The sequence below is a fragment of the Coloeus monedula genome, assembly GCF_965178545.1.
Source record: "Coloeus monedula genome assembly, chromosome: 4".
Taxonomy (NCBI): Eukaryota; Metazoa; Chordata; class Aves; order Passeriformes; family Corvidae; genus Coloeus; species Coloeus monedula.
Genome location: NC_138784.1, coordinates 63,824,163 through 63,836,851, shown reverse-complemented (window position 1 = coordinate 63,836,851; position 12,689 = coordinate 63,824,163). Strand labels below are relative to the sequence as shown.

At 48.2% G+C, this 12,689-nt stretch overlaps 1 protein-coding gene across 1 annotated transcript in view; it reads right to left on the bottom strand.

Moving 5' to 3' along the window:
* RELN (reelin) overlaps nucleotides 1-11,384 on the bottom strand; it is a gene marked incomplete at its 5' end in the record, with an annotated part of 273,918 nt that extends 262,534 nt beyond the window's left edge. The window contains one exon of the mRNA XM_082280292.1: nucleotides 11,156-11,384. Within this exon, the coding sequence (XP_082136418.1) occupies nucleotides 11,156-11,384 (229 nt within the window). The remainder of the gene's footprint in view (nucleotides 1-11,155) is intronic.
* Between the last annotated feature and the right edge of the window lie 1,305 nt (nucleotides 11,385-12,689).

Genomic DNA, 12,689 nt, shown 5'->3' with positions numbered 1-12,689 from the left:
AACAGCCACAATTCTCTCTACCTGTCTTCATAGGAGAGGTGCTCCAACCCTCTGATCACCTCCATGGGCCTTCTCTGGACTCACTGCAACAGGTTCAAGTCCTTCTTTTGTTGTGAACCCCAGATCTCGATACAGAACTCCAGGTGGGGTCTTGCGAGAGTGGAGAAGAGGGGCAGAATCCCCTCCCTCATCCTGCTGACCACACTGCTTTGGATGCAGCCCAGGGTGTGTTTGGCTTTCTGGGCTGTGAACACACATGGCCAGCTCACATCCAGCTTCTCACCCACCAGCACCCCCAAGTCCTTCTCCTCAGTGCTGGTCCCAATCTGTTCTCCACCCACCCCGTGTTTGTGCTTAGGATTCCTCATGCAAGAATACCATCAACTTGAAAAACTGTCTGACAGGGTATCAACCATCAGCAAATGAATTATAATAACTGGAAAGCATAAAAATATTTGCCAGAGATTTTGGATCTTTGTACTAATCTGAATGAGGTTCTGAAGACTACACTTGTTTTGGGCCAGAGTCAGAAGAGTTGCTGTACAAAAATGTTTAACACTGAACTTCAGCCAGAGATTTTTTTCCAAACATGCTGGGAACTATTTTTTTTTAACCACTTTTACGTACTTATTCTTTGATTTTGACACCTGGCATACCCACAAACTGCTGCACTGCAAGGCTGGCAAACAGTTTGTTAAACCAGGGTCTTTGCCTTGGCCAGTTTGGCTGTTTTGTTTCTCTCTGCAGTTCTTGCTATAATAATTTCATCCAGTTTTGTTTGGAAGGGACCATCTCGTCCAGATGAATGTGTCTAATTCTGGAAGGACTGTTGTTTTTTTTCTAGCAATGCATTTCCTCTGTGAGATAGGAACACTGGAAGGTTATTGTGGGCTGGAAACCACAGCTTGTTTAGCCAGAAAGATAAATATTATCTATAGTTCTTGTTCTTTCCTATGCATTGTATTGTCCTGGAGAGCAGTGGGAACAGTGGAAGGCAAATGGCAGGGACCTTGCCAAGCCCCGTGATGTGATGAACGACTTCTCAGGGCCTGACATGAAGAGAGGCCACAGAGGGTCACGCTGCTGTTTTCAGATGTTAAAAAGGCTGATCACCTACCCATTGCTTTCATTTCTAGCACAGGAAGAGCTCCCCCATGCAGGATCCACATGGGAAGACAGCTCTTCCATTAAGTGTTTCTTGGCAAGAACACAAGCCTCCTGCCCAGGAAAGCTGGTTTTCTGCATCCTCACTCTCTCATTTATGAATATTCTACCAAATTTGTTGAATGATGTGACCACAAACTACCTCTCAGCCACAGAGAGAAAAACATTCTCAGATTTCTTCAACTCTTCTGGGCAATGAGTTTTCTGTGCTTTCTCTTTTCCCATTCCCTTCCCTCCTCTTCACTATCATGTGCACATGGACAGACAGACAACTTTCACTGTTCCCCCATACATTCCCAAGGAGCAACCTACATATGCCACTTGTGGACAACCAATATGAAAATCCCTCCAAATCCAAGATGGGGCAGGAACTGCCTGCAGATGGGATGCAGCAAGATGAGGAGGGGAAACAGCATTTGCTTCTGGATGCATGCCTGTGCATGAAATTGAGCTTGTTTGACAGATTTCCCTGTACAGAGTTTTTTTCTTTGTCGACTTTTGATTATCTAACTGCACTCTTGAAAATGACACTGGAGAGATGGAAAGAAGGAAACAGTGAGGCCCCTTATCCAGCTTTTCACCAGCTGGACCACTCAGTGTACAGCCACATTGCAGCCAGGCTCTGGAAAGGGACATGGGATAGGTGCCAGCATCCAGCCCTCCATGGCAGCAAGGAATGGACAGTAGGAGACACAGACACAGCTGGAGCTGGGGCTGGCAGACAGCCCCTTTTCTTGTCTCATCTCTCTCGGGTCATACCTGTTTATTTACAAAACTACCCTTCAAGCAGACATGAGGAAGAATAAGTATCTGTCTAAATCGAGGCAATCAAAATTTTGCTAAGTGTGCTGCAAGAGCTCCTGGCATTTCATCTCAGGTTTACAGCTCAGTTTCCTCAGCCCAATGAGCATGGCCATGTCTCCTGTGGAAAACAAGCAGTCACATATGCATACTTGTGAGTAGAAGCCATTCTGGGAAACACACGGAGACCTTCAGCCCCATCTCTGAGGATTAATCTGCTCACCCTGCTGAAGAAGACCAAGGGCACTCCAGTTCCCCCTCTGCTGGATCTTGCAAAAGCAAAGAGAGAAACCAGCAACCACCCTGCATGGCCGCATGCCCTAAGGCTTCTGCTTCAGGAGAGACACAGTGATAGTTTTACACATGGCTTCACAAATATTTCCAACACCCAGTGAACCCCTACACCCAAAGGCTGGGCTTATTATTAACGCTTCACCTCTAGCAAAACTGAATCAAATTTTACTCTGGGCATCTTAGTCAAATACTCTGCACTGTCCCTTGGAGCTGCTTCCTCCCCTGAGCAGGCAGAGAAGAGAAGGGGAGGAGGTGATGGGGTGAAGGCATGAAGGACCACCATCCATCTGATTCTCCCCTGCTGGCACTCAGCCCTTTAGCAAGGAGCTGGGGACAGGCTGCCCCCAGGCAGGCACACAATGTCCCTCCTAGCAGTGGAGCAAGGCATCCCCTCAGAGAAGGTCTGTGGGGAGCAGTGGTCCCACTGCAGGGCTGGATGCACACTGGGATGTTTGTCTCCCCAGGACATGGGAAACGAGGACAGAACTTGGGCATGCACTGAAGCACTTGCACAGGGCAGAGAGAAACCTGCAGCACACAAAATTTTAGGAAGGTCAATGTAGAAGTCTGAAAGAAGGTGGTGGGGGTGGGATGTGAGACTTAGGGTAGGGTAAGGTAAAGCTTGCACCTGAAGGGAAATGGATTTCTTGTCTGCTGTCACTCAGGGCTCTTGCAGGTTGAACTTCAATAGACACAGTCTGAAAAAGTGCCATTGATTTCCCTTCCCAAGGAGATGCTTGTGAAACTCTCACGACCAATATTAATACCAAAGTGCTAGAGAGGAGCAGGGAACAGCCACTTCTGTTTTGTTCCCCAGATGGAAAAATATGGCAAGAGGGATGTTATAAAGACTGTAACAAGCACTCTCCACTTTGGGATAAACGCCTTTGGGAAAGGGTCTGGACTCCCTTCCTGCTCCCCAGCAACTTTCACAAGCCACTCATGTCCAGTTCCCCAGGACATATCCTGATTTCTAGACTGAGATGTTCACATAAAAGGCATTGCTTACAACAGGTCATGAGAAAACACTAAAAGATAGCAGTCAGGGATATCCTGATTCCCAGGAAGACTAAGACTCTGTCTACCCTTGGGGTAGACAGAGAGGAGCCTTGTGGAGATCTCTACCAGCATGCAAAAACCCCATGACCAAACAGCATCCCCAAAGAGAAAGCCATGCTGGCAGCAGCAGGACAAGGATGAACAGCCAACAATCACACTGCAGGGAGTCCGGAGTGACGCAGATGATGCTGAGGTTGGTGAGACAAAGCACAAGCCCATAGGTGCCTCTGCCTGAAGCTAAGCTGAACCCAGCTGCCCAGGAAACACTGACGCCACGGAGGCAGCAGCCACTCCAGATGGTTGCAGGAGACAATGGCAAGAAGCCTGTGGCTCCACGCCTGGCCACTGGGTTCTCTCTCCAGCCCCAGCCAGGACCTCTCCAGCTGCAGAGGGACAGCATAACGTCTGGTCCTGGACTGTAGAATAAACAGGTACAAACCCTAATGCCCCCACAAACCCCAGGACTCCCTCTCCATGCGGGATATACACATCTCCAACGTGGTCTTATTTAAGGCAAATGTTTAGTGAGAGATACATTAAAACAAAACAAAGTCTTCAAAGAACCCTACTCCCTTGACCCTTCTCTTCCCTTGAGGAAAAGAGTAAAATGTGTAGCTGTGGGAGGCATCTGAGCACTGCAGGGACCTGCAGAAGGTCCTGTGGGCATGGACCAGACAGATCTCTGTCTCCATGATGCCACTGTCCATTGGCAGAGCCCAGCAGGAATTGTGTGACACATGAAATGCCTTTCAGTTTCCAGGACTGACTTAAGGGAAGGAGGAATGGAAGAAGACCACCTGCCTAACAAGAAGGCATTGTCTTGACCAACTAGGAAGGTCTTTCCCCATGCAATCTGCAAGTGTGCTTTGACAGATGTCAAAGATTGCGCTTAGAGGGTTTGTCCTGTATTTATCCCCGAGGTGAGTCCCAACTGGGGGGGGGAAAAGATGGGAATTACACAAATATTCCGGACACACATTTGCACTCTGTGCACCTTTCATGCCTGATGAAAAGGCAGGAAATGTTAAGACAAAGAAAGGAAGCATGTTAGAAAGACTGAACCTTTCATCAGAGACTATTGAAATTCTCATAACAAGGTCTGGTACGAAAGGTTGGTTATTCTCAGAGGTAAGACAGTGCCATTTCCTTCCCTCTCCGTGCAGCAAACACTCATGACGAATCTAAACCACAGCTGTAGGGCATGAGAGACACAAAGCAAATAAAGATTGCATCTGAATCCATCTCAGCTTCATCACCACGGCTATTATCAGATTGAAAATCATACTTCAGCCAGTCAATATGCAAATACTGTAGTATTGCACTATCATAAAAAGTTACAGTATTTCAAAAGCAGTGGCCTCCAAAAATCCAGATTAAGGCAACAATAAGGAAAATGAGAAATGGCACCAGTCTCGCCCTGTTCTGCCTAATGAACCAACATGGGTTTGGTGAAATAATCAATGCAGGAAACATTGGAGAAACATCCTACATGCCACCATGCAACAGTAACCTACTTATAAATCATTTACTGGTCACCTTAGGTCTTGAAGGTTTATCTCTTCTTTTATATATATATATATATATATATATATAGATACACCTATATATATATATATAAAAATATATATAAATAATAATAATTTATAAGAAAAATATGTTAGAAATTTCTGCTTAAAAGAAGTTTGCATGGACATATTTTGACAATGAATTCCACAGATAAATTACACATATTAGAAACATCTCTGAATACAGAAATCAGAAAATATGTGCAATATTCCCACTGAAACAGTATCTTTGCACCCTTTAACCATTTACAGGTTTCTTTTATTCCTTGACTCCAGTGCTGGGTGATGTGCCAGAAGAAAGGTTCATGCACACATGCCAGCCCCCACAGCCAGCTCCAGGCCTTGGACAGTGAACTCACCGAGGCAGAGATCATTTTTTCATGTACACAGCCTGGCCCAGCCCAGTCTGCCCTACACGGATCCGCAGCACCAACAATGTCGTGTCTGTCCCACAGTCAGATGTCACCTCACAAATGTGGGTCACACAGCACGCCATGCTGGCTTTGATTTCTGTTATTTGGGGCAATCAAGTCTCCTTTGAAGGGGGGAGCAGCCCCCTGATGAGGGGAGAAAGGATTTAACCGGAGATTACATCTCTTCTGCAAATTTGCAAGAAAGGCTCATTTAGGCCTTTGTGGACCTTCTACCTCCTTTCATCAATCTCGTGCCTGACTACATCTTTGGCTGGGCCATCTGCTGGTGCTTATGATGCCCACGAATTAGTGATGACAGACAAAACCATTGAAATTTAACATCTTCCCTAGTGAAACACAGTTTGCAAGAGGCTGTCAGTTGTGATCCTGCCTATATTTTTCTTTTAAGGTTGGCACCCTTCATCAGTTTCTGGTCAAGGGATCCTAAAAGCACAACTCTTTAAAATTTGCAAACGCACACCACACGAACTTTGAGGCCAGACAAGAGCTTCAGAAATATAGACAATGCATTGGTCAACATCAAGACCTAAGAAACTCATATTTCCTCAATAACATACCAAGTAAGGCTCAGATCTGAGAAATTCAAACAGGCCTCAGTACTCATAAATCAGCCTTCCTTTTGCAAAGCTTACTTTGTGTGAGAAAATCCTAAACACAGCAGAGCAGAGTCAGGGTGCGCTCTGGAGACTCTGGTGGATGAAGGCATTTTTAGTAAATGCTGACCCAAGATGAAATTTTTATGTGCTATGAAACTCTTATGCAGCTGCAAGATATTGCTAGGAACCTCAGAGGAAAGGAGAGACTTGTAGATCAAGGGTTTTCCCCATTCCTAATAACTCCCTCACCATTGCTACCTATTGCCAGACTCATGTTTTTAATGTGAGTGTCCCTTAAGAGAAGAGTTCTAAAATAATCCCTGGAGCTAACTGGACTCCCATGAGCAAAAATTTTTCCACACTTCTTTAATTTTAAACAGAAAATGATGGAAATCTCCATTCTTCCAAAGATCAGAGGAGTGTGTAAGTGAGTGAGATGAAAGGTTTTGCGGGAATAGCCTGCAAAAGACTCAAGAAGCTGACCTGGTTCTTGGGCTGATGATGGAAAACAGAGATGCAAATCTGCTCTTCTGTTACCACTGCACTACCATCACTTCCTGTTCGTTGTTTATTTCTACTGACTCACTAAAAACTTCCTACACTTCAGCACAACTGGTAGAGAAAGTATCCATGCCTGAGTTTCTGCCACTGGGTTACAGCTCTGATTATACTTCAAGCAGCATCACTACTTGAATTCCAGTTATTTTTTTCTTCCCTTCATTCACTTCAAACTCAAGCACATTTTTTTTACCAGTGATCTGAACAATAAGAATTTACAACGAAAACGCCCACCAGAAATGTAAGTAATTGTCATGGGTTACCTATGAAAATAGGTACTAAGTCACAATCTGTATTTCTAAAATACAGTGGTTAGTAACAAAGGTGGAATTAGACAGACTTTAAACAACTTTTTATCAGTCCTGAAAGAGTGCACAACTACCACTTAAAATAGCTAAAAACTGTTTTTTACAACCTATCACAGCAATGGTTCTGGACAATATACAGTATATCTAAGAATAGTAGCAGTCATTGATGGAAACTGATAACATTTGGGGACTGAAGGTTAATCCGTTCTGGAAAAAAAAAGGAACAATGGAGAGTGAAATAGAAACTCAAGTCTCATTAAAGAAAACTATTTTAAGGGCAGAATGATGAGTTTTAGCATCAATCATGGGAAAACAGTTCAAAGTTGTTCCTAAAAGATCTAAATTTGAAACCTTGGGAAAAAGGAACTGTTTGCAGTGACAGAAAAAAACTCTTAAGGGATAAGAACAAATACAGTGTAAAGATAATCCATTTGTATTTTTTAAACACTACAAATCTGACTGTTCATTTTAAGCTTTCTGTGATTAAGGTCAGTAAAGACTCAATATTCAGTCAAGTTTATCCTTATTTCTTTATGCAGTTCCAATGTACTTTTCTGCCAGTAAATCATGGTACATGCTCTCAGCACTGAAGGCGCATTGACATGGATTTAAAAAATCAACCACAGATTGGAAATAAACCCAAATGGAGTTGTATAAAAATTTTCAATTTTTACTGGGTTTGGCTTGATTTTTTTTTTTTAAGAAATTATATTCTGTTCTGCATATTACAGAGGAAAACCCAGGAGAAAACCAAAAGAAGATCATCCCTATCTATGAGGAAAACTACGCGCAAGCCAAGCGAGCCCTGATGCTGCTCCCCGAACACGCAGCCCCCCCTTGGCTGAGAGGAAGCTGAGCAGGTGCCTACATTAAACCAGTGCACACTTTGTCAGTTTGCATTTGAGCAGCCCCCTAAGTGCTTTGCCAGCTCAAGGACTTAATTACATTTGAAATAAGCTAATTCAAGGAATAAATGTCTGCCAAAGGTAATAAAATTGTTTGCTGATGTATCAAGTCAGTCCTCTTATATAAAAGAGTGTATTTATATGCAGTGTAGGTCTGGTCCTATTCAATCAGTGATTAAATATTTACTGTTCGCAGGAACAGGGCCAAATCTGGAGTAATTTTAAGTATTAGGGGAGAAGTGCTAAATCCCAAAGCATCTAATTTAACTATGCAAAGTAGGGAATATTATTGCCTTTGTTTTACTTATGAAATTCAGAGGCACAGGGAAATAAAGTGCCAGATTCAGGGTGCCAGAGAAGCCACTTGCAGGACCTCCTGTGCTTCCCAGGCAAGTATCTTCTGCAACACATGCTGTTGCTCTCCCGTCGTGCTGGGCAGCATGAGGGACAGTTGGGCAAAGGGCCAAGAGCCCCTGTCACAGCTCCACTGGCTGCACAGTGGTTTGACTCCCCCTCTGAGTGCCCAAGGAAATGTCTAAACAAATTAGCAGAAAGTCGGTGGCTGATTTTTTTAATCAGATTTTTTTCCTCATCCAGTCCTTGGCATATGGTTTCATCCAATTCCCTCCTCTTTGAATTTGATGTTCTTGGAGGCTGCTGTCACCTGTTCCTGTAGAATGAATGGGCAGTAAAACAGGGCTTCACTGGAACTTGCAAAGATTCAGAGCATTTTAACATGCTCTCTGAGCAGGTGAATTTTCATTGTACATATGTAAATCTGCCTTTGTCCTGTGCTTCTGTGCAGCATGTCAAAAATCCTTCTCTGTGTCCCTGCAAGACCACCTTTAAAGTTTTATTTTTAAATGATAAATGCTCAACCAGTAGAGACTGGCAGTTTTCAGCATCGTTAAACTGTACTATATAAAATTCCATGCTGCTTCAAATTATTTCTTCAGATTGTATACTCTGGGTTTTTTTTTTTTTTTTTCTTGTGCTATATTTAACACTGATAATTGTTATATTTAAAAATACTCAAATTACATATTTCAGAATATCTAACTGATTAAGTGTGCTTAGCTCAAGAATATGTCTGCTGCACTGTGCATAGCAAATAGACAGTGCTTCTTGCCATGGTTTGGCATGGGTAGGTTTTTAATCAATGCACGAATTTGTAAAGAAATCACTGTTCCAAGTTTGATATAAATTAGGAGTCTGGCTTACACCGAGGTGTACCTACTCCTCGCACTGAGTTAACAAGTTAGTTTTCAAGTTCGGCTTGTGGACTTCCTTCTGTGCTCATCCTTTGAACGCGTCTGATTTCTTTATTCTAGCTTAATACGGTGGCTTTAAAAGAAACCCCGAAATGGTTGGGTTGCACCCCGCGCAGATGTTGGCCTCTGGCAGCGATGATGCCGGGGCAGCGCCGCGCCAGCAGTGCCTGCTTCAGACGGGAACGCGCAACCGCGGAGCGAATTTTGGCCGGGCAGCGGGGTCAGCAGAGGCTCCGGGGGAGATGCCGCAGGAGCTGCTCCCCGAGCGGGCTGGGCTCGGGCGAGACGCGCAGGGCCGGGGAGCGGGGCAGCAGCGGCTCCGCAAAATCTGAGAGCGGACAGGGAGAAATCCCACGAGGCACAGAGGCAGATTCAAAGACGCCGCAGTTTGCTCGGTCAGACGCAAAACAGTGACGGAAAACCCTCCCTTGGCCACCTGAAAGGTCTGGCGCGCAGCTGGGGTGCTGCTCCGCAAGCTGGTGCTTCAAAATTCAAAAACCCTTTAAAAGGGCGAGCTGCAGAAGAGCATCCCTGGAGAAACAACCTCTGTCCCTGCTCCTCACCCCGCAGGACAGCCGGACAGCCCTGCCCGCCACAAGCCTCTATCCCTAGACCAGCAAAGGGTCTTAAACGCCGGCTGCAGGCTTGGAAAACACGGCAGTAGCGAGGAAAGGGGCGATTCTGTTATTTACGTGGTTGAAATATAATTTCAAAAATCCAGCCTTTAAAACAGTGCAAAATGGAAATCCCAGGTTCTTTTTTCCCTCTGCAGGAAAGCTTCTTTTTTCCCTCTGTGGCTTAGCAGGTTGAACGCAATTTAGCTAACCTGAATGTGTATTATGGGCTGTAAGATCTAAGGCTCTAAGGAAAAAAATTATCTGGTGAAGTCATATAACTCATATATGTGGGTTTTTAGAAAGGTTACCAGTATTTTAAAATTAAAAGTTTCCTATGTATTTAGTAAACCTATATAGTTAAAGCTTGCACATAGGCAAAAACTTCAGGATGCCTCATATTACGTGAAAATTAGTATTTGATGTGTTTGGGGTTTAAGCCTTTACAGTAAAAATTTCAATTAGAATCTTCACATAACTCAACTATTCAATAATTTACCTGAAACTTAAATTCTGTGCTGGAACATATGAAAGTCAGAAGTTTAATTCAACCTTTAGCCAGGGACTATCCTACAGTATCTGGGTTTGAGCAAGGTGTTTTAAATAGACATTTATTGTCATTTTCTCTGATTTCCAACTGCTTACTGCAGAATTAGCAATTATTCCATAGCATTGCAAACTCCAAACAGACACAAAGAGATAAGGATTAGTGAATATGGCCTTAAGCAGTCTCCCATCGTTATGAATTTAAAAATGTTTCACACATGGAAGTTTTCTATACAGAGAAATGGTGCTGAGGCTGTTGAACCACACAGTGCTGCTTCCCGGGGGCACTCTGCAGCCGAAAGCAGGCTCCCACAGTGGTGTACCTGCCTGCGAGGCCCCACTCCGCCCTGGGCTGTGCCCCTCACCCAGTACAGCCCCCAAGCAGAGACACTACTTTGTGAACAACTTTGCCTATTCTTTCTTGTTCATTCTCCTCCGCCTGGGCGCTTACAAAAAGCAGGTTTATTTATTAATTCTGGGCACGACCTTCCATCTCCAAAGCCACCTACGAGTGCCCGACCCCCGGCTGTCGTCCGTGGCCCCTGCAAGGGAGCAACAGGCTGGCCGGCAGCCGCGCCGAGCCGGTCCTCGCGGTGACACACCGCGGTGACCCGATGGCAGCAGCCCCTCAGGAGAGGGTGATGCGCTCGGTGCGAGCCGGCTCCGAAAGCCGCTGAAGTGGGAAAGGGACAGACTGCCAGCAACTTGTGAGGCTCTGGATCCAGCCCAGGGCCGGTTGAGGAGCAGGGACTCGGAATTTCCTCTGCTCCCGGCTGCGCCCGGCGGGAGCCGCGCCGAGGCGAAGCGGCGCTGGGACAGGGGCGCGGGCGGCGGTCCCGGCGCCCCGGGCAGGTGAGGACGGTCCCGCGCGGTGGGGTGCTCCGCCGAGCCCCCCGCGGGGGCTGAGCTGGGGCACGGCACACGACCGCGTGGGTTCCCGTCCGGGGCGCCCGCTTCCCCCCGCCGCTTTCCTCCCCGCGGGACGCTCCGGGGCCGCCCGGGGACGAGCAGCGCCGAGCACGGTGGGCGCCACCACCTACCGTGGTACTCCTGGCCGGGCACGTAGGCGGCGGGGTTACCCGCGATGTGGAGGGCGATGAGCACCTCGCCCTGCTCGCCGTCGCCCTCCAGCTCGCCGTGGTGGGTGCAGAGGAAGAAGAAGGGCGAGAAGCGGGCACGGGGGGCAGCCGCCCGGCCCGCCGCCAGCAGGGCACCCAGGGCGGCCAGCAGGCAGGGCCAGCCCCCGGGGACGCCCCGCCGCCGCTCCATGCTGCTGCCGCCGGCGCCGCTGGGGCATCCAGGGCACGGCGGGGCCGGCGCTCCGCTCCGCTCCGCTCCGCGCGGGACGGGGCGGGACGGGACGGGACGGGGCGGGCGCTGCCCCCCGCCGCGGCCCGCGGGAGTTCGTGGGGAGGCGGGCGCGGGGCGCGGAGCGGAGCGCAGCGAGGGCAGGGGCGGCCACGCCGCACCCGACGAAGGCTGCGCCGTTCCCGCCTGCCGCTGCCGGGGTGCGGGGCACGGAGCTGGGAGTGCGAGGGCTGGGAATAATTTATTTCCCCCGGTGCCGGGGTGGGAGGGAGGGGAAGGTCCCTCCCCTCCTCCTCCGCCTCCTCCTCCGCCGCCGCCCGCTCCTGCTGCTCCTCGCTCTGCGCGCCGGTGTGCGGTGCTGCCGCCGCGGACACGGGGGCTGTGAGCCGGGCTCTGCTGCCCGCCCTTTGTCTGCTGCCGGGTCCCTGTCCCTGCCCCTGCCCTTGCGTCCACGCCCCAGCTTCTGCCCCTGTCTCTGCTCCCGAGTCCCAGCTCCTGCCCTAGCCCTTGCCTCGGTCTCTGTGCCTGCCCCTGCCCCTGCCACCCTCCTGTCCCAGCCCTTAACTCCCCACCCTGACACCTGAGTCCCTGATCCTGCTGCCTCCTTGTTACCTTGTCCCTGTCTCTCAGCCTCAACCGAAGTGTCTCTGCTTCTATCCCTTTATCCATCTTTTTGTCCCTCTTCTCCATGCCCTGTCCTTTAGCCCTGTCTACGTCCTTATCCTTGTGTCCCTGCCCTTTTGCAGCTGCCCTATCCCCTTTTTGCCCCTACTCCTCTGCCCTGGTCCCTGTCCCTTTGCCTCAGCCCCAACTCTTCCCCTTCTATCCCTGCTCCTGTCCATGTCCCAGCCACAGCCCTGCCTCTGCTGTACCTGCACACACTGTTGGGGAAACGTGAGATTTTTACTTAAACCTTCTCCACTTCCATTTCAAAATGATACACATGCACGCCCATCCCCAGAGGTGGGTCGGGCAGCTCTGGGGGTGGTGGCGGGGGGGAGGCATGTGTGAGTCCCTGGGGAGTGCATGTCCCTGGGAGAAGGCTTCAACTCCCTGAGAGTGTGTGTCCAGGCCCTTTATCCCAGCAAGAGGGGCAAACCCGGTGGAGACCAGAAGGGGAATGAGAAACTGAACATAAAACACTAGCAAGTCGAGCAATTCATAAAAACATAAATTTTTGACAAAGCAGGACTGACAGAGGGACCACAGCATCAGGAGATGGGAGCAAATCCACAACCGTTTAAAGCATCCACCATGCTGCTACTG